A 22,332-nucleotide genomic window follows, 5' to 3' on the forward strand; every position below is an offset into this window, starting at 1 on the left:
AAGAAATTTAATAATTAATATTATTTTTTTATAATATACAAATAAATGTGTTGAGAATTAATATATGCAATTTTATAAAAAAACATTTTAATTTACTTTTCAATAGCAAAACTAATTTTGTTGGCATTATAAAAATTAAATAATATTTTTTTTTTATAAATCACCATTCATAATAATTTTATAATATATATATATATTTATTTATTTATCAAGCAAAGTAACCCTTCGCAAAGTCGCATGGGATTGCTTGGGCTTGCAAAAATATCCTATTTTTATAGCTCTATTCATTCACGGTTTGGCTTGGTTAATAAGATTTTAAACCACCACCGGTCCATTTCACCACCTTCTCACCTACCTGTAGTTGTTTCCTCTTGACTCGCCTCCATTTCCTCATTCAACACAGGAACCACACCGGAAAACTCTCTCAATCTCCGATATGCCCGAAGAAAAAGAAGAATCCACTTCCATTCCTCTCAGCCACCCCGACAATACCGGCGACGATCCCGAGGATTCTGCCAAGTCTCCCCCTTCCTCCAATTCCTCCACTCGTGAGGTCCGCTTTTATTTCTTGAGATTCAACTGTTTGATTTCTATTTATTTTCACTGCCATTGTTTGTTAGATTTAGCATTCATGGATCTATACATTTCACCTCTTGGTAGCCATTGATGTAGTTTATATTTTTATTTTAAGATTTTTTTAGAATTTTCTATGATTTAGGTGGCTAATTATGATTCGGAGATTGATCATTGTGTGGTAGATGTATAATATGGCATTTAATCAAAACAGGAAAATTGTAATGTTTCAGATTATAATGATTTCCAGAACAAAATTTGTGAACAGTGATTAAGACGTTCTGCAGAGGGTAAAGCCAGTACGGTTGTGTACAGCAAACGTTAGGTTGTTTTAATTGTGAAGCTTGAGTTTATCAAATAATATTTTATAAACTGTAAATGGATATATTGTTGTCGGCAAGGTAAATGTTATTGAATCATGGAGACATTGTTGTAATACAGCTTTGCATTTTCTTGTTAAAATTACTCTCTGCTAGAAATGGAATTTGACAAGGTATGGCCTAATTAATTTTGTTATATATGTGTAATGCAACTTATAGAGACGTTACATTAGGAAATCCACGACTAGGAGAGAAAAGGAAAATCGAAGGAATATACGTATTTGCAGAAGCTGACACCTCGGCCACCAATGAGAGCTCCATTGTTCAGTAGTTCATACCATTTTATCAGTATTATTAAGAATAGCAATGGATATACAACCATCCTCCTCAACAAAAATAAATAAATAAATAAAAAAAATAAGAAGATAAAAAAGAAAAAGAGGTTTGGGGGGGGGGGGGGGTGACTGAAGCTTAATTAAATTGAGAATTCGTGCAAGTTCAAACCCAAACTTCCTCTTAAATGCATGTGGAAATTTGTGTCGTTTCAAACTTTGATATAAGAATTAGAGTCAATTCCAATCATTTATGTGTGAATTAAAAATGACATAAGCTTTAACCTTGTGAAAGCTTATTTTCTCATGTATGCAAATTCATGAGGTTTATGTAAAAAATGATCATGCCAAGTTTTCATATATGATATTTTCGTTCCATTCATTTGTTCAGGCTTGTTGTTATGTTCTCCAAAGTTGGGTCTCAAAGAAGTTTATGACTGGATGGTAAGGAGCGTAACTACTACTTGAAATGTTCTAAACTTCTTTTGATATATCAAGCCTAATATTTTGTTGCATTGTGAAATTGCAGTGTTGTACTTTTCCCCATAGCTGTAACATTCTTTATTACATGGTGGCTTATTCAGTTTGTTGATGGTTTCTTCAGTCCAATTTATGAACGGCTTGGCATTGACATATTTGGTAGGTAGTTTTGTCCAAAGGTTGTAATTTTATGTGATACTGCAATATCTCGTTGATAACTTCAATTTAATGCAAGAGGCTTATATTTTGTCCCAAAACACATAACTTAGTCATATAAAGAAGGAAAACAGCAATATTGATAAGAATAAATCAAAGACTGGAATACTGGGAGTTGGTTTGTTCTTCTCAGAATCCTAAATCATGTCTTGCAGAATAAGCAAAGTGTTATTGTTTACTTTATCTCAATGCTTACACGTGACATTCTAGACGATTTATTTGGTAATGTCCTCATCATGATTTATGGGTTGGCCATATTTATCAAAGTCTGCAGTGTTATTTGAGTATTTTAAAGAAGGGATACTCTACTGTATGTCTTGTCAAAAACTTCTTATAGAATGGTGCAAGTGCAACCTTTTGTTCCTCTGAATTCAGTTACTTGGAAAAAAAATTGTAAATTCATGATACTGAGAAAATCTTAAAATAGAAACAGGAATTGCTCACAATTGTATATTTATTACTTTCATTTATAACATACTATTACTTTAAGCTTATTATTTTACAATGAATGCAAAGAAATTATTCTTTGAGAGTAAAAATATCAGAATAACTGTGTTTATGGTGGTTGAATATTTAGGGTTCATTTGTTTCAATGGCATGGCTAGTGCATGTTGATTAGCAATTTCTTAGCTTTTGTTCAAATTAAAAATGCAATATTAATTCATGGAATAGTTATTATATAATTTGAAGGTTTTTTTTTTTAAACATTAAAATTTAAAATGTCCAATAACTATTTTAGAAAACAAATAACTCTTTTAAATTAATTTGATATAAATTCAACATACAAGTGAAAAGTAACTATTCAAATAGCACAAATTTCTATTATTCTTTCCATTCCTCAAACCAAATAGCATATTGTTCCTTGTAATTTTAAATGAGTTAATTAGATTTTTGTCATGAGTCTTCATGCTACACTTCCTTTGTGTTTCTCATAGATGTAAATTATCTGGGAAAGGTTGCATAGAATGACATCATTTTCATCTATGTGCTACCCAACATTGCTATGAAAGTCAAAGAGGGAAAATAGATGTCTCTGGATAATGTTAGCTTTGAAGTTTATGTTACTGTATTTCAAGATATTACACTACAACACATTTATTTTGAAATGACAATTATTCGGTGAAAGTGTAAGTTTGGCTAATTATAAAATCTTTCTGAACAACATGCTTTTTACCTGGAAATATATAGATACTATATTATGATTTTCTTTTTTTTTTTGTTTTTAAATTATATATTTAATGTTTGTATTATACACTTCAAAGTACTTGGTCTGCCATGCAGGACTTGGATTTGTCACATCTCTGGTATTTGTATTCTTCGTTGGTGTTTTTGTTTCATCATGGATAGGCTCCACTGTTTTCTGGCTTGGGGAATGGTTCATAAAGCGAATGCCCTTTGTTAAGCACTTATATTCAGCATCCAAACAAATTAGCGCTGCAGTTTCTCCAGGTTAATCGAATGTCCCTTTATTAATTTCACAAAGGCATCTGGAAATGCAATTATATTTGTACACAGGGCATGGAAGTTGCTTAAGGCTGTGCAGTGTGCACATATTTTCTTACTCTAGTTAGTTTAACATGTTATTATTACTTGTATCCTGTTATCTTACAGACCGTCTTCATCCTTGGGATTTATTTTGCTATTTGGCTCACTCTGCCTGAGTTCTAAACTATATGCTAACTACTTATTTAATTACAAATTGCCTCCAAAAGTGGAAACATTGCCAAGTATTGTCTATTGTCAATGATGATTTCACTTAATTGGTTGAACCTTTTATTTCAGATGGGCATGGTAGAAATCTTTGACATACTTAACCATGATTTGCTTTAGCATTGGGCTCTTTAATTTCTTAGGACTATGGGTATGGTGGACTAATTTTTCTCTGCAAATTGTTGTGTTTCACAAAGTTGGAATTTTTTTTTATCCAATTTTAAGTTGACAAGCTTTGTCCTCATCACTGCAACAGACCCATCCTGAAAAACTTTGTAAATGTCATTTGACTCGAGTCTTTTTTTCCTTTAATTCCAGTGTATTGGGACCAGTTGTTATTTATTTAAGCATTTTCATGTGTTAAAATTGGTTTACTTGATATTGATATCCATGTCTCCTCTACAGATCAGAATACCACAGCATTTAAAGAGGTTGCAATTATCCGTCATCCTCGTGTTGGTGAATATGCTTTTGGTTTCATCACATCTACAGTTATCCTTCAGGTACTTCTGTCTTATGATGTGCATTATATTGCAAAGGGATAAGTTTTACGTTTATATATAAGTGACATCTTGAGACTAAGTTTTCCCATTCATTCAGTCCATTTGTTGTGAATGTGATATTAAGCTCCCACCATGATATTGTATTACCGTAACAAATGCAAGTGGCAATAGATACAAATTGTCCATACTATATTTGGTCATTACTCTTTTTTCTTTTCCCTTTTTATTTTCCTCCTTGAGATCAAGCATGGGATGGGAGGCCTTAAGTATCAAGGATTATTCTATCTAGTCTCAAGGAAACTTTTCTTGTTTTGGAAAAGGTGAAAGGTAGGGGAGTCAAAATTATGGAAGTGGATTTTAGTTTGGGCTATCTTGACCTTTTCATTCCAATTGGAAAGTGAAAGTAGAGAGATTTACTAATTAGTCCTTGTCACTACTTTTTTCCCAATTGAAGTTAATTACAGTATTCTGATTTGGCGGTAATAAAAATTGTTTTATTTTTTTTTTTCCTCTCAGTTTTTTTTCCTGTATTTTACTTGAAGGAACCTCCTCCAATTCCAGAGTTAATTTTTTTGGAGAGGGCCAATATTATGTATAAAATAATTCAAAAAATATTTAATTATGCTCATTTTTTATACATATATATTTTAACTGGTAAATGTTGCATATTAGAGGGCGATGTTAATTTTTTCGTGGAGGGTATTAATGGTAAAAGAATTCATTAAATTTATGATGAGAAATAAATAATTCTAACATTCCCTTATATCATCATAAAGTAATATATTTTTTAGGGGACAAATAACTACAATAGAATATTTTTTTTCCCAAATAAATATACCTATACAAAGAGATGTTAGAGTGGCTGGGAGGAGGGGCAAGGCTCCACCTACAACTAGTCCCCCCTCCCTCCACAGCTGACCTTCTTGTCCAAACAAGAGTGCTTCACAAAATGATTTAGAGAAGTTAAAATTGCAATTCAAATAGAATATCAAAAATTAAAAAATAAAAAAAATATTAGTATAGTGTTGCACATTTTTTGTGTGTTAAGTATTACTAATTATTATTTAAAGAGAAGTATTACAAATTGTCATGTGCAGTGCATGTGACAAAATGTTTTCTTCTTTTGAATATGAGAATATCTACAACTTTATGTGGTGTCAGCGTTGTTCATCCACAAAAGAATTGTGTCATGATGGTTATCTATGTTTATGTGATGAAATACAAAAACACATTATTTTAGTGTTTGTTGTGTTTCAGGGCTACTTTTTATTTTTACTTTTTTATTTGTACATTATGTTCTATTCTTGTTTGTTGACTGCAGAAAGATAATGAAGATGAAGAATTGTGTAGTGTTTTTGTCCCAACAAACCATCTATATATTGGTGATATATTCCTTGTGAACTCTAAGGACATCATAAGACCAAATCTGTCAATTCGAGAAGGCATAGGTATGTTTTTGTTCTTGAAAGAGCCATTTCCTACATTATATGAAATGGTGTAGGCATCTTTTGTGGTTTTCATTGAACACTAAGAAAATTTTAGCGGGAAAAGGAAATAAAATGGAGGAAAATGAAAATGAAAATGAATTTATTTTCATTCCCTGGTTTTGATATTAAGAAGGAAAATAAAAGAGAAAAGTAACTCATTGAATAGTAAAATATCTATTTTGACCGTTATATTTACAATTAAAATTATTATTATAAGTATAAAATTGTAATTTTACCATGCTCTCTCTCCAAAATTTAGAGAGTCATTTATGGGTTCCACAAATTTATTTCTCATAGCTTATTATTTTTCCTCTTATTTTCCTTCTTGCTAATGTAGTAATGAGTGGAAAAGTCTCTTATTTTCCAATCTTATTTTTTTTCTTCTTTCATTTTGCCTCCAATCCAAGCAAGATGTAAGGTAACATATGGTTATTGGATAGTTTCTTATTTGTACTTTTTGTCAAAATTTTAGCGGAGTATAACTCCATTTATTATCCAATGATATAAAACACAAAGTCTTGTTTCAAGTGTTTCCCCTTTTAGTTTCCAATTTGCTTAAGGAACTTCGCAATTGATTTCAATTCAATCACCCATTGGTTATCTGGTGAAATCAAGCCTTGAGATTGTTAAAATGGCGAGGTGATCCCTATCATATATGTACAATTTCTGTTAGTTACAAATGTTCCTTTTTAGACTTATTTCATGCGTTGCTGGTAATAATGCAGAGATCATCGTCTCTGGAGGTATGACAATGCCACAAATGATTACACCTCTGCAACGGATTGCTAGACAAAGTGAAAGAATTCCTTTGAACAGGATTGTGTGATGGCACCAAGCAAGAACCTATTCTGCAGTTACTTCCATTTCCCATTGGGCTAATATTGAAGTGATTTTTGTGGCCAGCAAAGCTTGGATAAGGTTTGTTGTCTGTACAACTGAGCCTGAGCCTTAGGATTGTTGTGTGCACTGTAATTGGTGTCAAATGAACAAAAATTCCATTAGAGTTGTAAATGTATTTATATACGATTTCTCTTCAAATCAAATTGAGATATTATTTATCAAAAATTTCAAAATCTATGTTTTTAGAAAATATACTTGAAACTTGTGTCCATCGGGTTGGACTTGGCAGTTCCAGTTCATGGTTTACGGAGTTGGGACGGAATTATAAGGTTCCTCTCGATTTTGGTTCATTTTTAATTTTGATTTTAATTTTGTTTCAATTTACTTCGGTCTGATTTAGTTTTCATTAAATCTAATGGCTTTTTAAATAAGATCTCTTTTAAAAAATTTTAGACTTAATTGATGTGGACTTATTCTTGAATTTATCTAGATTGGGTGTATATTAGCTTTTCCTTTGAAATGCTTAAATTGAATTAGTTGGTTTTGTTTTATTCTAATAATGATTTTTGTCAATTTGATCTTGATCAATTTTGATATAGTTTTGATTTCAGATTGAATCGATCCATTCCATTTTGATTGTAAACCAGACTCTGGCGAAGTGTTGCCTGACTGGTTATATTTTCGGCGTTTATTTTAGTTGGCCTATGTGGTTGGTTTTGGTTTTTGTCTGCAAAGATTGGAGAGGCTTGCGATGCTAAAGCAAAAGACTATTTTTTTCTCTTTGAACTAGTCATATTAATTCTACTATCACGCTGAGTAAAAGATAATTGTGTCGTGATAAGTAAAATTTTAATGCAGATAAATATGTATTCCAACAAATAGCGTAGAAGAGGGTGTCAGCTTCACTCGCAATTAAGGTTATGTATTTGGGAATGGTGTAGTGGGGGCGTCCTATTATGGATTTTACTGTTTATTATTTCCATTAACTTTTTTACTGTGAAGCAATTGGGTACTCGAATTTGAAAAACGAAAACATTTTACTTAATGTAGTAATTACTCAATATTAAAAACTAATTATAATATAATTTAATTATAAAAATTCTTTAAAAACTTTAAAACATCATTTTTTTTTTTCAACAGCATTTAAAAAGATACATAATTTTTTTGACACTTGAAACTCAACGCCAAATGGCTATGGTGGCTGCAACCGCTTGTAAATGCTGACATGAACACTATGTTTGGAGAAGATTATCCCATAAACGAATGCATATATAAATATACACGGAAAAGGAGAAGAACCTCAACCACAGCATGCAGAAAAGATCACTAACAACTAGTGAGCCGGCATTAAATACACAATACGAAGACCAAACCACAGGCAACAAATCTTCTCATATTATAATAATTTCTCCATTCAGAGTGATCAAAACCGGGGATGCCGAAAGTCAAAAGTTTTCTAAGTAAATTTAACGTATATTTATTAATAAGTAAAATTATTTTTTAATATAATTAATCTATATTTAATTATCGTTAGTTTTGCAAATTTAAATGTATGACAAATTTATGATTTTTAACTCAAATTTTCATCAGTTGTTAATCCTCACAAGTGCTAAATATGGAGTGGGCTTAAGCCTAAAGGGAAAAGAGTGAGAGTGGGCTTTACAACGATGAAGTGAGATCTTCAACCTTTGTGCCGGTCTAGAAGGCGAGAAGACCGGGATCACAAAGCCCTACTCTCTCTGAACTGCTTTGGTTATCCTTTTTCTTCTCCAATCATATCTCAAACTTCACTGCTTCCCTTCTGCTTAAGCTCTTCACTTCATTTCTTCCATTTCTTCATAATGCCCAATATATAAAAAACTCTTTTCAATCTGTAGATTATCTTCTCCGTAGACAAAGCTGCACTCCAACGATTGGCCAACGGAGCGCCAGAGCCAGCGGGAGAGTGGTTTGCGTAGTCTCTGTAACTGTTTGATTCACACTCACTGTAATTGATTGTCCTCTAAAACCCTAATCTTGATTCTCTTGTTTCGTAGTAATTTTTTTTTCTTGATATAGAAATTTCTGTCTCGAAGGTGTTTCTTATAATCAATCGCTTGATTTTGGTTTTTTTTGTTAATTATCCAAATAAGTGTTTTTATTGAGGAGCTTTATTCTGTGTAGCAGATGGATAGGTACCAGAGGATTGAGAAGCCTAAGGCGGAAACGCCAATAAATGAGAATGAGATTCGCATTACCACTCAGGGCAGGATGAGAAATTATATTACCTATGCCACCACTCTCCTCCAGGTAATTCACTCTCTCGTTTGGGTATACAACTTGCTTCTTATAATGTGTTTTGAACATATTGATTGAAAACTTTGACGAATATTTAATGCTTCTTTGAAGATTTTTAATTCTCAAACAGAATTGCAGCAATTACTCTACCTGTTCCCACCTTTAGTATAAATGACGGGCCTTTGTGTTTGATAAACAGCTTGTGTAGTATAAATTTCTTTGTGTTTGCGTGTATACAGGAGAAAGGGTCCAACGAAATAATTCTTAAAGCCATGGGCAGAGCTATAAACAAGACAGTGATGATCGCAGAGTTAATTAAGGTGGGATGAGGGATCTCACTGTTGCCTTCTCTATGTCTATCTGTCTCCTCTCTCATCATTCATCGTCTTATCTCCTTACAGAGAAGAATTGTTGGTCTGCATCAGAACACTGCTATTGAATCAACTGATATAACTGACATGTGGGAGCCACTGGAAGAAGGCCTTCTTCCGTATGTAACTTCTGACATTTATTCTACCGAGTATTTCGCAAATTGCATTTTCATTGTGTAGATAGTGCAGTAATTGCTTCTCTTTTCTTGCAGTCTTGAGACTACTCGACATGTTTCAATGATCACAATCACTTTTTCAAAGAAGGAGCTGGATACATCCTCCACAGGGTAATTTTAGTTTACCAGGCAGTGAATGCCATGACTCTGTTTGCAATGTAACTGTATTGGTGTTTTGTCATTGGGGTATACGGTGCATAGACAGTGATGATTATAAATAAGGTTATAGGCAATGTTATTTCAGTTTTAGGGTTGGGTGTGGCATAGTTATAACTGGAGAGTGATTGGTAATATATATATTTATATACATATAATTTTTTGCATTTACCATGTAAAGCTGCCTGCGTTTTTCTGGTAGTATTGCTAAAATTTGCACACATAAACAATTGATATGAATGTGGTGTCCTTTTTTTAATATCATATGCACGTGATCTTTCAGGATTGGGCTTTTTAATTGATTGTGCTGCTGTCAAATCTGCAATGAAGCTCTTTTGCTTTTTAGTTTTGGGGTATACATTTCTCTATGCTGTTGAAATAAAACTTGGTGATTTGCTGAACTTGTTGAGTGTTCATGTATACAAAATAGCACCTTTGTATTCAAGTGTGCCTGAGGAACATGTTCATTTTCATGATAAACACATGGTGATCCAAAATAGTTATGGTTTGTGTACTCCAAAAGTCTATTTCAAGTGGGTGGGCTGGTAGACACCAAGTCTATATTAAATTTAATTGGTAGTGCTTCATGGACTGTGTATGATTATAGTATCATGTGTAAACTTCTATTCAAAAGGATCCATATGGCCTATCTCAATTAGTTTGGGATTGAGTTATAATTGTGTTGAATTGAGTTGTATAAACTTTTGCTTTTCTTGTTATATTTTATTGGGCACCTTTTTTTGTGAATTTGAAATATTCTTATTTTCATATGGCCTCTGGGGCCGTTATTGTTCTTTGAATTGGAGTTGTGACCTTGAAACTTCATTTGTTGCTATTGAGAGCATTCCTAATAATCTTCCAATGCAGATATCAACCTCCTCTTCCAGTTGATCAAGTGAAGCCATTGAATGAATTTGAAGATGAAGGAGGTGGAGTGACAACCTTTTCTATTTATATATGAAGCTTTTTTCAGCTACTAGAAATAGAATTGATTTGTATTCTTTACTTTCATCTAATTCAGAAGGCTCGCCAATAATACGAGGAAGAGGACGTGGGAGTTGGGGAAGAGGAAGGGGCAGAGGTAGAGCTAGAGCATACTGCTTCTACAGAATATTCCATTTATTGATGTTATACTTTTTTGTTGCATATGGTATAGAGATCTAAGTGGATGGTTTTGCACCCATAAGCAAAACGTCTGCAATAATTTGTTAGTTTTCCGATTATAGTTTAGCATCATTATCACATCATCACGGACCACATGGGGGTATAGATTAATCCTTCTTTTGGTGATTGCATTTAGTTTTCTAATTTTTGGTCGTTCTGTTGGTACATCTTATGTTTGTTTTTCATCTTGAATTATTCCAGTTGTTCTAAGTGTGATTCATTTCAATCTATCAAAGATTTACATCCATTAAATGCATTTTAAACAAAAGGAAGTAAAAAAACTTGGTTTAAGTCCTGAGTATCAAACTCCATGTGTTCTTTGGATGTGATAGGAGACTTCATGTTCTTCTAGTGATGCCATGTTCATAGACTTCTGTTTCCCATTCGGCCTGGCTTAATCAGTTTTATGATTATGTATTTGTAGGGAATTACAATGTAGGAGATTATAATGGTGATGGTTGGGATGGTGGGCGTGGTTATGGAGGCAGAGGCCGAGGTCGTGGAAGAGGCCGTTTTTTCCGAGGCCGTGGCCGTGGTCGAGGGCGAGGATTTGGGGGTCAATCAAGTGGTTACTATGATTATGGTGAATTTGATGCTCTGCCTGCCCCTGGTCGCGGTAAGTTTCTAGAACTAGTGATATAAAACCTCTATTTCCTCCCCCTTGGACTAGAGTCTTTTTGTGTTCTATTACCTGAATTGCAATTGATACTTTTGCTGAACTTGGCCCCTGAATTTTCTGATTAATTATTTTGCATCTGTTATCATCTGTTATCGCTAATGAAACATTTCCTAACTATAGAAAGGGAGTTCATTTTTTATGAACTAGCACAATAAAATTTGAACAAATTAGGTTCTCTCTTCTTGTAGATGGCTGTGTAACAATGGCAATGATAAGAATGCAAACCACTATTTTACACATATTCAAGTCTTGCATTACCATTATCTTAGGTTACAGTTCTACTTCATTGTGATAGTGTGCTGTTTTGAGCAACAAGAGCTTCTATAGTTACTACTGAACTTACAAAAATTAAGGAGAGAGATGATTATCTCTGAATGTTATCTGACATTGGTTCTTTCTGATTGCTTTCTGAAATCGATGCCTCATTTTCTATGTAAAGAAGAACTTCATGTTGTTTGTTTTATTGTTTTTAGAATGGATGATGAGTGCCATTAGCTTTTAGAATTTGTGACCTTATCCGTGGATGGTAGAACTGTTACCATGAAGTGAACTTGTGGCAGCATTTGGAAATGAAAAATCTACACACTATGCTGTGCCACTGGTTTTAAGTTGAAATGTCTGTCTTTACAATACTTCAGAGTATACCATGTTCTTATATTGCTCTAAATGATTCATAAGCTTAGTTATGAACTGTCCTGTGAGTGAATTTTCTCAGTTCAAATTTAGGTTTGAACATTTTTAATATCTGGCACTGTATGCATATACTGTTCTATCTATTACTTCTCGAAAAACTTGAGCATAGTTCAAATGATATTTACCCCCATAATCTTTAGAAAGGGTGTTTTTCAAGTCTTCCAAATGAAAGCTTTTGCTATAGAAAACCTTTTTATCTTGTGCTGTTGAGGCTAATGGTCAAATTGATATCTAATTTATTAATCACATTATATGCCACATCATCTAAGATTTGGCAAGATAGGAGTCGGTCTTTCTCAGAATCTATTACTTTCCACTTTTAAAATAGTTTAATTGTAATTCTTCTAAATAATATTAAAAAACTTAATCTCTAGTTTTAATGAATTTTTAAATTTGCTCATGTGAATTATTATGAATTTTGACATAGTCAAGGCTTGAAGATAGTTATTCTCTCTATTTTAGAAAAAAAATGCATTTGGTTATTTTGGTAAAAAGTGAAAAATAATATATTGAATGTCGCTTGAAGGTTTTGCAGGGCGTGGTCGTGGCAGGGGAAGGGGCCGTGGGCGTGGTCGTACTTTCAGATCTGAGGGCCCTGACCAAGCAGGAGCTGCCTGAGCAGCATCTCTGGGGAAACTATAATATTAGGTGTGCAGTTGAAAAGTTTTACATGGATGCCTGCTCTGCTTTTTGTCTTGGTAAATTTGGTGATAATTTACGGGCATTGTCCTTAAGTTTAGAGTTTTGAAAGTGTAGAAGCCATGCTGCTTGCAGTTTTGTCTCTGTGTAGGTTATGGAGTAGGATTATTTTTGTAGTTTATTATTGCTGATCAGATGTTTAGCATACTGGGTAAGGTTGTAAATGTTTTGTTTTCTCCCCCTATAAAGGAATGATAGAGCAGTACATTCTTTTATTCTTAATAACAAAAATAGATATGCTGCATGCTGATTTTAATTGAACTTCTCATTAATTTTAATGTTCTTTAGCAATGTCAATGCAAACTTCCCAATTTGTGATTTTTACCATTCATCAACTCCTATAATTCTTCTGAGGAAAGGTTTAAGTCAGCTTTTGAAGAATTCTACAAAGATCCTGTCGGCTGGTTTCAATCAGTTTCGGGCAAGAAATGCTGGTTTGTTCGGCTTTATGGTTTGAAGTGGTTTCGATTCAAAAAGAGGTTATGGTTCAACATAGTTAATTAAATTAATAATTAACCGACAGATAATATATCAATATATAAATAATTAAAGATAAAATAATATTCAATAATAATAAAATGTATAAATATAGCAAATAAGAAATGTATATATATTGAAATTTCAGAATTGAAAGAAATTTCTATTTTTTTATTTTTATATTTCCTTTTTAATATAACAAATTAAAAAAACTAATATAAATTTATTGTTTCAATTTTAAAAAGGGACAAAATTTGAATAGAGCATGTTTTGGTTCGGAACTAACAATTTAAATCGGATGGTTCTAGGTTGGTTTTAATCCTGGTTCAAAGAGAGAAGTTCTATAACTGATTCTCCTAACAAACAGTTCCAGTTGGTTGATGAAATATTAAAATAATTTGACTGATTTTGGTTTTGGATTTGATCGATATAGTTACAATTTGAAGAAAATCATGGGCAAGTTTGATTCTACAAGCTGAATCAAAGGAGAGGACAACTGATCTGTGGAGTGGATCTAGTTATCGACTAGAGGCCTTCAAAAGTGATTTTTGAGTAGTTTTAGCTGGCTCAAAATTGGACCAATGGATAGGGTAAGTTTGTTTCACATAAAATATTCATATTTTTCTGGTATTTAGGATATTAAGAAAATTAGTTAACATACAATTTTTTTCATAATTAATAGAAAAATTAAATTTTTTCAGAAAAATATTTTTATATTTTAAAAATCTTACTAAAGGTCTATATAAATTTATTAATATATTTTATTTTTAAATTAAAATTAAACAATAAAAATAAATTATTTTTGATGAAAAATATGGGGAGATTAAGAGCCAATTACTGTGTTTAGTGATGGCTTAATAAAAGTTAAATATGTGCCCCTCCCATGATTGTAACACGTGTAACATTTCACTCCTCTCTATTATCTATGTAATTACAACTTTGCCTTTATATGGAAAGGAGGTTGCATTGAAAGTCCAATAACAATGGATAATAGTATAAGTTCAAGAGGGAGCAAATGAGTACAACAACTTCACCCATTCATTAGAGAAAATTAGAAGTTCGGTTCACAACTTAGACACCGTCTTTATACTATTTAAATTATTTAAATTAAAAAAAAATTTTTAAACCATCCATTGAAAAATCACTCAACACCTAATATTTAAACTGCAAAAAATTGAAGAAAACCGCTTAAACTATCAAACAATCTCATAATCTAACTGTGTCATCCGAAGAAATCACAGATCTAAAAGCACCACTCATCAATTAACACTCAGAACATTTTCAATTTAGGTGATAAATTTTTAAATTATTTTCATCACAATCAATAATATTTCTCACTAACTATATTTATTTTTAGAAAAATAAAATTTCAATAAATAGATATTTAATTCATTTTAATACGGTTAACACAAGTCAACAAATATCTTCAAAGTCACGTGCCGCGATCCTATCCTTTTACTTACAAAGTAAACGACACCGTTTTTCTCCCTAAACCTTTGATTAAACCTCCCCACTCCTGCTCGTTGCTCAATTGGAATTCTCCTTTTCTCCCCTCTCGTTCTCGATATCTTTTGCAACTCTTTCAATTGCGGCTGGGTTTTATCCATCGTCGGCGAAGGAACCGCCGCCGCCATCCTCCTCAATCCTCTCTATACATCCGAAGGTTCGTTCTCAACCCTTCCCTTCGTTTCTTTTCTATCTTTGTCTCTCTGAAGGTGCATGCTTAATATCTTGTACATCCACTTGTTCTTGCCTTTTAATTCCTTTAATTTTATGAAATATCTGATTCTTCTTATCTATTCTCCAATTCTCTGATTTTGCTTTTGGTGAATCTATCTCTGCGCAATCCTTAACTTCCTTTTTTTTTTGTGTGTATTTCATATACTGATGCAGTCTATATAGAGGTACATGGTTGTTAACTCCTTGATCTCTTCTTTGGTTCTGATTACTTGCTAATACTATCCATCATCTTGGGTTTTCAAATAACAACCGACTATTTAGCTAGAAAAGGAGGAAGTGATGAATTAGTGTAGGATCAAATTACTCGTGGCCTACAGGAATGCGGCTTGTTCTATCTGTGGAGGATGTGGTTTAATGGTATCTGAATTTTGATTTAATGATATTCAAATCACATTTTCATTACTTGTAGTTATCAATTTGTGTATTTGTAATGCGACACACTTTGAGTGCTGCAACTCACTGGTTGGAGGCAACTCGTTAAAAGTTTTAGACCAGTTTCTGCTGTTTTACTGTTAAATTCATTAGTTAATATTTGTTTAAGGTTCATATGCAAAATTAAGCTCGTATTTATTAATAATAATAACATAATTTCAATATATAAATTTAATATTTATATGAATGATTATTTTGTTAGCACATAATAGTAGTCAAGCAATTTTTTTTAAAATTTCATTTATACAATTTAAACGTAGAAAAAAAGGTGTCAAAGTAAGCAAATAGTGGTTGTATACATGCATGAAAAAAAGATTGTAAAATTAGAAGGATTCAAATAGATAAAATTTTAAACTTGTAAACTTGAATATTTCTCACCATTGACAAAAACACAGTTTAACTTGATTTTACTTGATCAGAGTATATATACATTGAGAGTCAACTCATGATTTTGACAGCAATGGTTCTGTTATGATATTAATCGATCATAAATAACTGTCTATTTAAGTAGCCATCTATTTTAGTAACCAAATATTTTAGTAAATATGGTAAATACATGGATATAAATTTCTTGACTTTTTACGGCTGTTTCATCATTTTCTTTAACTTTGTGATTTATCCTCTACCAAATATTACTTTACAGCTTTATCTTCTATGGCTTTTCTTTCCAAGAGGTCATGTTCTTTTGCAACCGTACTAATGGAAGTCTCTAATAACATGTTTTTTTGTAGATCAGTACTTAATTCTATTGTTCTCTGATCACTGAGGCTAAAGCCTAAAACAAACACCATGAGCTCATTCACCAATTCCTCCAATTTTGACAATCTCCTGCTCCAAACCCTAATGGGACGCCTCCAAATCCACCCTCCAAATTCTACCAATAACCCCTTCCTCTCTGAGTCTCTTGAGGACCTCCTCTTTGATGCTGCCAACAGTTACTCTGATGATGATAGCTCTGATTCCAGAACCCAACTCGCAAAAGAAGAATCCAAGCTTGAGAGGGAAATCATTAAACTCATCTTGTCAGGTAAGGGTGATTCATTGAAACCCAACTCGGGTCAGGCAGTTACAATTGGTGAACATCACATATGTGTTGGGATTCATGAGGAAACGGGATCAGATTATCGAGTGTGGGAGTGGCATGGGCATATTATGCTGTTTGATGAAGAGAATGGATATGCTCCCGAGTATATATATGGGAACTACTTTGAGAGGTTGCTGGGTAAGGTATACAAGGAAGAAGAAGAGGAGAAGGAAGAGAAGAAAATGGCAACTTTGGGGTTGAGAGAGTTGATTGATGGTGGGGATTCTGGTGGTGCTCACATTCTTCACAGGAATATCAATGCAGGTTCTCCAAGGTTTGTTTATATGAGTAACTCCCTTCCCTTCTGTTTTGTCACATGTGGTGCTTCTACTGGTTATGGCTGCTTGTTGAATTATGTGATCTCAATATTAATCAGTTTCTTTAGTATCTGTTGAAACAAGTTTAAACTTATTTTGTTGGCCAATACTGTGCGTCTGTGTAGAACAAACTTCTTGATTAAGGACACCTTTCTGAATGAGGTTGGCTGATTTTTCATCATTAGACAAAGTTCTCTGTTATTTTAGTGGTGTTAATCCTTACATGGCAATTAGGCTTTGAAGGCATGAAACTGATGCTGTTATTCATGTGATTTAGTTGTTGATTACCTGAATATCCTTTTGTTTGGTTATTATATAAATTTTGTTGTTAGTAAATTGAAAAGGAAGAGTAACAGCACAAAAGCAATGACAAAAGTTGATGGGGTAGAATATGTGCGAGGTACTCTAATAGCTATAGACTCATTCAAGCATGATAGACTCCCTTCTAAACAATTATCTGCAAAAATAGAACTTTATTGATTTATAAATGATGTGAAACCTTTCTTCATAGAGTATAGGTACCCATCTGTTTTAAGAAAGTTGAAAATATCTTTTGCAGACACATTTTTTGAGAGATGTAATGACCAATTAATGCTTGAATTAGTCATTGGCAATATCCTTCACGAAAGAGTTTTAACAATGGGTGAGAATCATTTAGGAAATTTTGTGATGCAGCTAGTGTTCATGTAACCTTGGTGCATCTAAGTGGTCACTTGAATGGTGCTACATTGTCCTGTAGACGGTGACATTTATTTGAACTATGAATTAGTGTGGTGTAAATTCCTACCAGTAGAATGGTATGGATTCTTCTGTGTGCATTATATGGTTTGATGGATGCATATATAAAGTTGTGAAATTTGATGTTGATATCTCACATTGGGTTAGTTCATCTTTTAAGTCAGTGATACAAGGTAAGTGCTTAGAGATATATTAATTATCATGGTAAAGCATTCATGAATTCTCATTTTTGTTACGTTGCCTTGTAAGTGCCTTCCCAAAAAATTGTATCCTTCTTTTTGACCGACTTGTAGTGATTATATTGTCTGATATAAAGGTGAATGCGGGGGAACTTCATGCGTTGATTCTTGATCAACATTATTTTTTTTTGACTGTGTGCATCTCATGCTAGTATCACTCTTTCTTTCTGTTCCATTCTTCAAGTAGATTTAACCAAATTGCAACTTTGATGTTTGCTTTTATCACTTATGATTTTTATTTGTTCATAAATTCCCATTTTTCGCAGAACTTGACAGGCTTGGTTGAGTAGTTGAATGGATTTGACATTCAAAAGGAAACTTGAATCAGTACGTCAAATCCCATTTATTGTTCAAGATTGAAGCTTTTTGGTTATCGTCGGGCAGCAACTGCTGGTGCAGTTTCATACTCCATTTGCTGTTTGGCATGGATGTCATATTTGAATTTCATGTACATGTTGCAATTTATGCTTGACAAATTTCTTTAATTTTGCTAGACAATTTTACCCAAGTTCTTGTGAGCAGAATAAATATATAATCAGATACTTTCAGTTTGATTATTATCCCCCCTCTCTCTCTCTCTCTCACACACACACGGAGTTGTACCTTCAAATTCCCATTTTGTGCTATTCTAGTTGTTAGTATGCGGCTGCTTTTTATTTGTTTGTTTATTTATTTATTTTTGGGTTTTGGGGTGGGGGTGTTGGGTATGGTTGATGATAATGTTTTCCTGCTCAATTCGTTTGGCATTCACTTCTTTGGCGCATCCTTCCCATGATGAGGCTGCTGTGAGCCGTTAGGTTGCTTACAGATCTGTGCATCTATTCATTTGCATAAATAGATAAGATTGCATGGATGAACATTCACTGCTGTGTATTACACCGCTAGATTTAATCGGATTCAACCATCCATATATAGCATTGGTGGGGTTTATATGCAATTGAATTGGGTGTTTGATTCGAGAATTGTCTTGAATTCAAACCTCTTCACAATAAAATTGAAAAGCCCTCTAACAATTTTCAGTAATTTATGGACTTGCAACTCCCTCTTTAACCATTTATGGACTAATAAGTTATTTTCATTAATTTATGGACTCCTGTGATTATTATTATTTATCTGTAATTTCCTTTTTTTACTTTTTTTTTTCGATTTATAGATCGAAACAACTGCCCTATTTAATACATGAGTACATTGTTTTGCAATTTTTTTCGGAAAAAAGGGACACTTTAGAAAGCCCAAGTGACTGCTTTGAGAACGAATTTTCTGCATTTGAGTCTCAAATTGTGCGTCTGTTTTCGTATTAGAAAGCAGTTCCAACTGTAATTTACTAATTGAAATTGCCGTAACATCCAAAGCCTGCAATGCTCGAGGAAACCCTAAAATGAAAACAACCATCACTAAAAAACTAACATTACTGTGTTACAGCGAGCAAGAACTGCCACTTACAGCGTAACCGATCATGGAATTTCACCCCATCAAATTCACCCATGTAAGGATTTGCAGAACCCACCCACTTGATCAGAGTATCAGATTATAAAGCAGTAATGAGATCATCAATGATTCTTTCTTCTGCATAACCACTCTTCTGTCTTCCAAGATCTTTAACTTATAATCCAAGAAACCTCACACTATGATTCTTCTGGCAGCTAATCATTGTCTCAAAGTTCTCTTAGAAACCCATTTGTTTTGGTTTCTTCTCTTCAAGTTTCAGATTCTTGGTCGCGTCTGCTTGGCTTTGCATCTATCTCCCTTGTACCTCTCGATGACATCTCTAACCTCTTCTATTCTCTGGAGTCTGCCATGTAAAGACCTTCCCATTGTATCCATAACAGACAAGTGAGATCCCAATTCGTAGCTTTCTCATGCAAAGTTGATTTCCTCTTCGAGAAGCTTTTATGTGCAATGCAACCACGTAGGATGAATGTTGCATGGAATTTGAGTGAATATCTTAATTTTAACTGAAGATTATATACAACTCTACGCGAGATGAATGTTGCATGGAGTTTTTGAGTAAATATTAAATATATCTAGTGTATATAATCTTTTACTCGCAAAAAATAATTTATATTGTCTATTTTTATGGGATTTTTAAGAATTTATTTATGATATAATGTCTAATATTTGAAATATGTATTATTTTAATTTCTTAAAAGATAATTTGGTGCTGATTATATCATTAATTTTCACATTGAGGGCATATCAATAGAATTTATCTTCCACATTTATTATTTTTACTTCAAAATTTTACTACTTTTGTTAATATTGTTTCAGTTACAGTGGAGAATGAAAATTAGAATAAGCGATTCAAATGAGAAAACAAATAATACTAATCTTGTGTTTGGATATAGAGAATTTAAAGTGTGAAATTTAAGTTTCAACTCATGGATAATTTTATATTCTCTATTTTATATTTTTTTTATTTTGTTTAATTATTTTAAAATTATTATTTATTTTCATTTTTTATACCATAATAATATATAAAGTGAACATTGTAGTTTTATTTAATTTTTAATTTTTTTAAAATTTTTTTTAATATTTTTAAAATGAGTATAATTAAAAATTTAATAAATGGATAAAAATTATAGAATAGAGTATAAAATTAAACTTAAAACTTTATAATTTTGAAATTAATTTGAATATCATTCTCTCTATATATATAATTCTTAAAGGTCAACATTTTCAAGGAAGATTACTCAAGACCATGTAAAAATAATAGAGCAAAAACTCCATAAATTTCTCATTCTCAAACCAAAGGACATTTAATCTGATCTGATTGCTCACTCTAAATGATCATTAACAATAATAATATATGGTGATTTATTTATTTTGAGATATTTATGTTTATGGTGAAAAGAATAAAACTTTCCTTTTATATGATTTATTATTATTTTTTTATCTCTTTAAATTAAAAAAGAAAAAAAAATGGTTGAACATGTAAAGAGATTAATGTGAAGAAAGAAAATAAAGAAGGAAAGTCTGAAACGTGTAAGCTTGAACAACTCGTCCACTAATGACTAAAACCAGAAATTAAAATTTATAATTTTCTACATTAATTTTGACTACCTAATTAATCCAAGGACAAGAAAATTGGAAGCTGCATTTTAGAAATTAAGGTAATGCATTGTGTTTTTCACTCATATCACCTTTTTAATTACATGTATCTTAATTTTTTTTTTAAATAAATATATGAGATTTACTAAATCAATAACATTATTACAAAAACTAAAATTATAAATGCTTAATGGGGATTTTCAATTTTTTTTCTTATACTCAAAGTTCTTCAAATAAAAAGAAAAATTGAATTCCTTCTTTCTAAATAAAAAAAAAATAAATTTAATTTAATTTTTACACAAGAACAAAAAATCTTTAGATATCAAAAGATAAAGATTAATTACTGTAAAGTTTCGAATTTAAATCGGAATGGCAATCAAATTAGCCAAATAAATAAATGACAGAGAAATTAATTTTCATATTAATTGTATATTAAACCAAAATCCCATAATCAAAACGGTGAGTATATATAATTATCATCATCATCAAGAACTCAGAATCCCTAACTTATCAGGCATCACAAGCAAAGAAGAAAAAAAAAAAACTACATTAGTTCGATCTCCCTACGAAGCCCAATTTTCAGAAAGCTATATATTTACAAAATAATCCATTCTTACCCAAGAATCTCCATTAGGTTTCCTTAGAGTGCCTCACCTCACGATGATTAATCTTGCCGTGTCTAACGTTTAACGGCTTGGTGGCTTCGTAAATACTCTGCAGAGACCTGAATCTTCTCTTCTTTGGCCGTTGAATGATGATGAACTCTTCTTCTTTACCAAAAATCTCTTCAATCTTCTTCTTCGAAGTGATCTCATCTTGGCTGCTCCGATCAAATGACTCCTCCTCATTGTCATCACAATTATTAATCTTGTTTTTGCTGTTCCTGTTAATGCTATTGCTGTTATCTTCATCGCTTAGCTGCATCAGCTGTTGAGCGGCGACCATTTCTAATTCCGTCAAGACTTTGTGGGTTCTATGTGAGGATTGTAACTCTGCGGCCATGACCATCATCAAGAAACAATCTTTCTGATCTCTCTCTCTCTCTCTCTCCCTGTGCTGCTTCTTCGTTTGTTGAATCTTTCTTCTCTGCAATGATTTTATACGTTGGACGCGTCTGGGGTTGAAGGAGTTGGCGAAGATGGCGTTTAGAGGTGGTGGTTTGTGTGTTGTACAGATAAGAAACTACACGGTTGGCGCTGTGAAGATGACTGGAAGATGTCTAGCTAATGCATATCAGGAAGCCAGGGACTGCTTTTTATTTATATATATAATATAATATAATATAATTCTTTTTCTATTTGGTAAATCTATTAACTCCCATTTTTTCATTAAAAAAAATAAAATTTATATAATAACTGAATAAATAAATATTAACTTTCTATTTTATTTAATTATTATTAAACATGTTTTGTTTTTTTTAATAGTAAATTACTTTTATATCCTTAAAATATATCAAAATTAACACTAATATATATATATATTCCTCTTGTTCTTCATTAAATTTTTCATTAATTATCTTTAAAATAATTAAAATTATATTTAAATTAATATATATATATATTTTTTAAATGGAGATCAGAC

At 32.3% G+C, this 22,332-nt stretch overlaps 4 protein-coding genes across 8 annotated transcripts; 3 read left to right on the forward strand and 1 right to left on the reverse strand.

The window, feature by feature from the left end:
- The first annotated feature begins 336 nt into the window (after positions 1–336).
- LOC110627320 (protein LIKE COV 2) lies at positions 337–6,686 on the forward strand. Its single transcript, XM_021773585.2, has 7 exons — positions 337–553; positions 1,617–1,669; positions 1,755–1,864; positions 3,203–3,370; positions 4,037–4,134; positions 5,456–5,582; positions 6,347–6,686. The coding sequence occupies exons 1-7, from the start codon at positions 437–439 to the stop codon at positions 6,445–6,447; spliced, it is 774 nt and encodes a 257-aa protein (XP_021629277.1). The 5' UTR covers positions 337–436; the 3' UTR covers positions 6,448–6,686.
- Positions 6,687–8,090: 1,404 nt separating this feature from the next.
- Positions 8,091–12,932, forward strand: LOC110627307 (ribonuclease P protein subunit p25-like protein). Of its 3 annotated transcripts, none has more exons than XM_021773571.2 (9): positions 8,091–8,448; positions 8,628–8,750; positions 8,978–9,058; positions 9,140–9,228; positions 9,322–9,396; positions 10,309–10,370; positions 10,463–10,522; positions 11,030–11,221; positions 12,513–12,932. In XM_021773571.2, exons 2-9 carry the CDS (start codon positions 8,628–8,630, stop codon positions 12,593–12,595), a joined length of 765 nt encoding a protein of 254 aa, XP_021629263.1. In that variant the 5' UTR covers positions 8,091–8,448; the 3' UTR covers positions 12,596–12,932. The 3 variants fall into 3 exon arrangements, with proteins under 3 accessions (XP_021629263.1, XP_021629262.1, XP_021629261.1); XM_021773570.2 differs by having other exon boundaries at positions 8,093–8,448; positions 8,625–8,750; positions 12,504–12,932; XM_021773569.2 differs by having other exon boundaries at positions 8,097–8,448; positions 12,504–12,932.
- Positions 12,933–14,660: 1,728 nt separating this feature from the next.
- LOC110628874 lies at positions 14,661–18,251 on the forward strand. Of its 3 annotated transcripts, XM_043962222.1 has the most exons (4): positions 14,676–14,816; positions 15,047–15,250; positions 16,057–16,683; positions 17,970–18,251. In XM_043962222.1, exons 3-4 carry the CDS (start codon positions 16,115–16,117, stop codon positions 17,974–17,976), a joined length of 576 nt encoding a protein of 191 aa, XP_043818157.1. In that variant the 5' UTR covers positions 14,676–14,816; positions 15,047–15,250; positions 16,057–16,114; the 3' UTR covers positions 17,977–18,251. The 3 variants fall into 3 exon arrangements, with proteins under 3 accessions (XP_021631389.1, XP_021631390.1, XP_043818157.1); XM_021775697.2 differs by lacking the exon at positions 15,047–15,250 and having other exon boundaries at positions 14,661–14,816; XM_021775698.2 differs by lacking the exon at positions 15,047–15,250 and having other exon boundaries at positions 14,661–14,816; positions 16,062–16,683.
- A 2,948-nt stretch (positions 18,252–21,199) lies between these two features.
- LOC110628806 lies at positions 21,200–21,973 on the reverse strand. The gene has a single exon (XM_021775610.2). The coding sequence runs from the start codon at positions 21,760–21,762 to the stop codon at positions 21,382–21,384; it is 381 nt and encodes a 126-aa protein (XP_021631302.1). The 5' UTR covers positions 21,763–21,973; the 3' UTR covers positions 21,200–21,381.
- Between the last annotated feature and the right edge of the window lie 359 nt (positions 21,974–22,332).

This window comes from Manihot esculenta, chromosome 12 (genome assembly GCF_001659605.2).
Source record: "Manihot esculenta cultivar AM560-2 chromosome 12, M.esculenta_v8, whole genome shotgun sequence".
Taxonomy (NCBI): Eukaryota; Viridiplantae; Streptophyta; class Magnoliopsida; order Malpighiales; family Euphorbiaceae; genus Manihot; species Manihot esculenta.

Bases quoted from the DNA above. Each gene is read 5' to 3' on its own strand.
- LOC110627307 (XM_021773570.2), top strand. From the start codon at position 8,628: ATGGATAGGTACCAGAGGATTGAGAAGCCTAAGGCGGAAACGCCAATA. The intron at 9,059-9,139 runs GTGGGATGAGGG...ATCTCCTTACAG, and splicing joins TGATCGCAGAGTTAATTAAG to AGAAGAATTGTTGGTCTGCA. The intron at 10,371-10,462 runs GTGGAGTGACAA...CATCTAATTCAG, and splicing joins TGAATTTGAAGATGAAGGAG to AAGGCTCGCCAATAATACGA.
- LOC110628806 (XM_021775610.2), bottom strand. From the start codon at position 21,762: ATGATGGTCATGGCCGCAGAGTTACAATCCTCACATAGAACCCACAAA.
- LOC110627320 (XM_021773585.2), top strand. From the start codon at position 437: ATGCCCGAAGAAAAAGAAGAATCCACTTCCATTCCTCTCAGCCACCCC. The intron at 554-1,616 runs GTCCGCTTTTAT...TCATTTGTTCAG, and splicing joins CCAATTCCTCCACTCGTGAG to GCTTGTTGTTATGTTCTCCA. The intron at 4,135-5,455 runs GTACTTCTGTCT...TGTTGACTGCAG, and splicing joins CATCTACAGTTATCCTTCAG to AAAGATAATGAAGATGAAGA.
- LOC110628874 (XM_021775697.2), top strand. From the start codon at position 16,115: ATGAGCTCATTCACCAATTCCTCCAATTTTGACAATCTCCTGCTCCAA.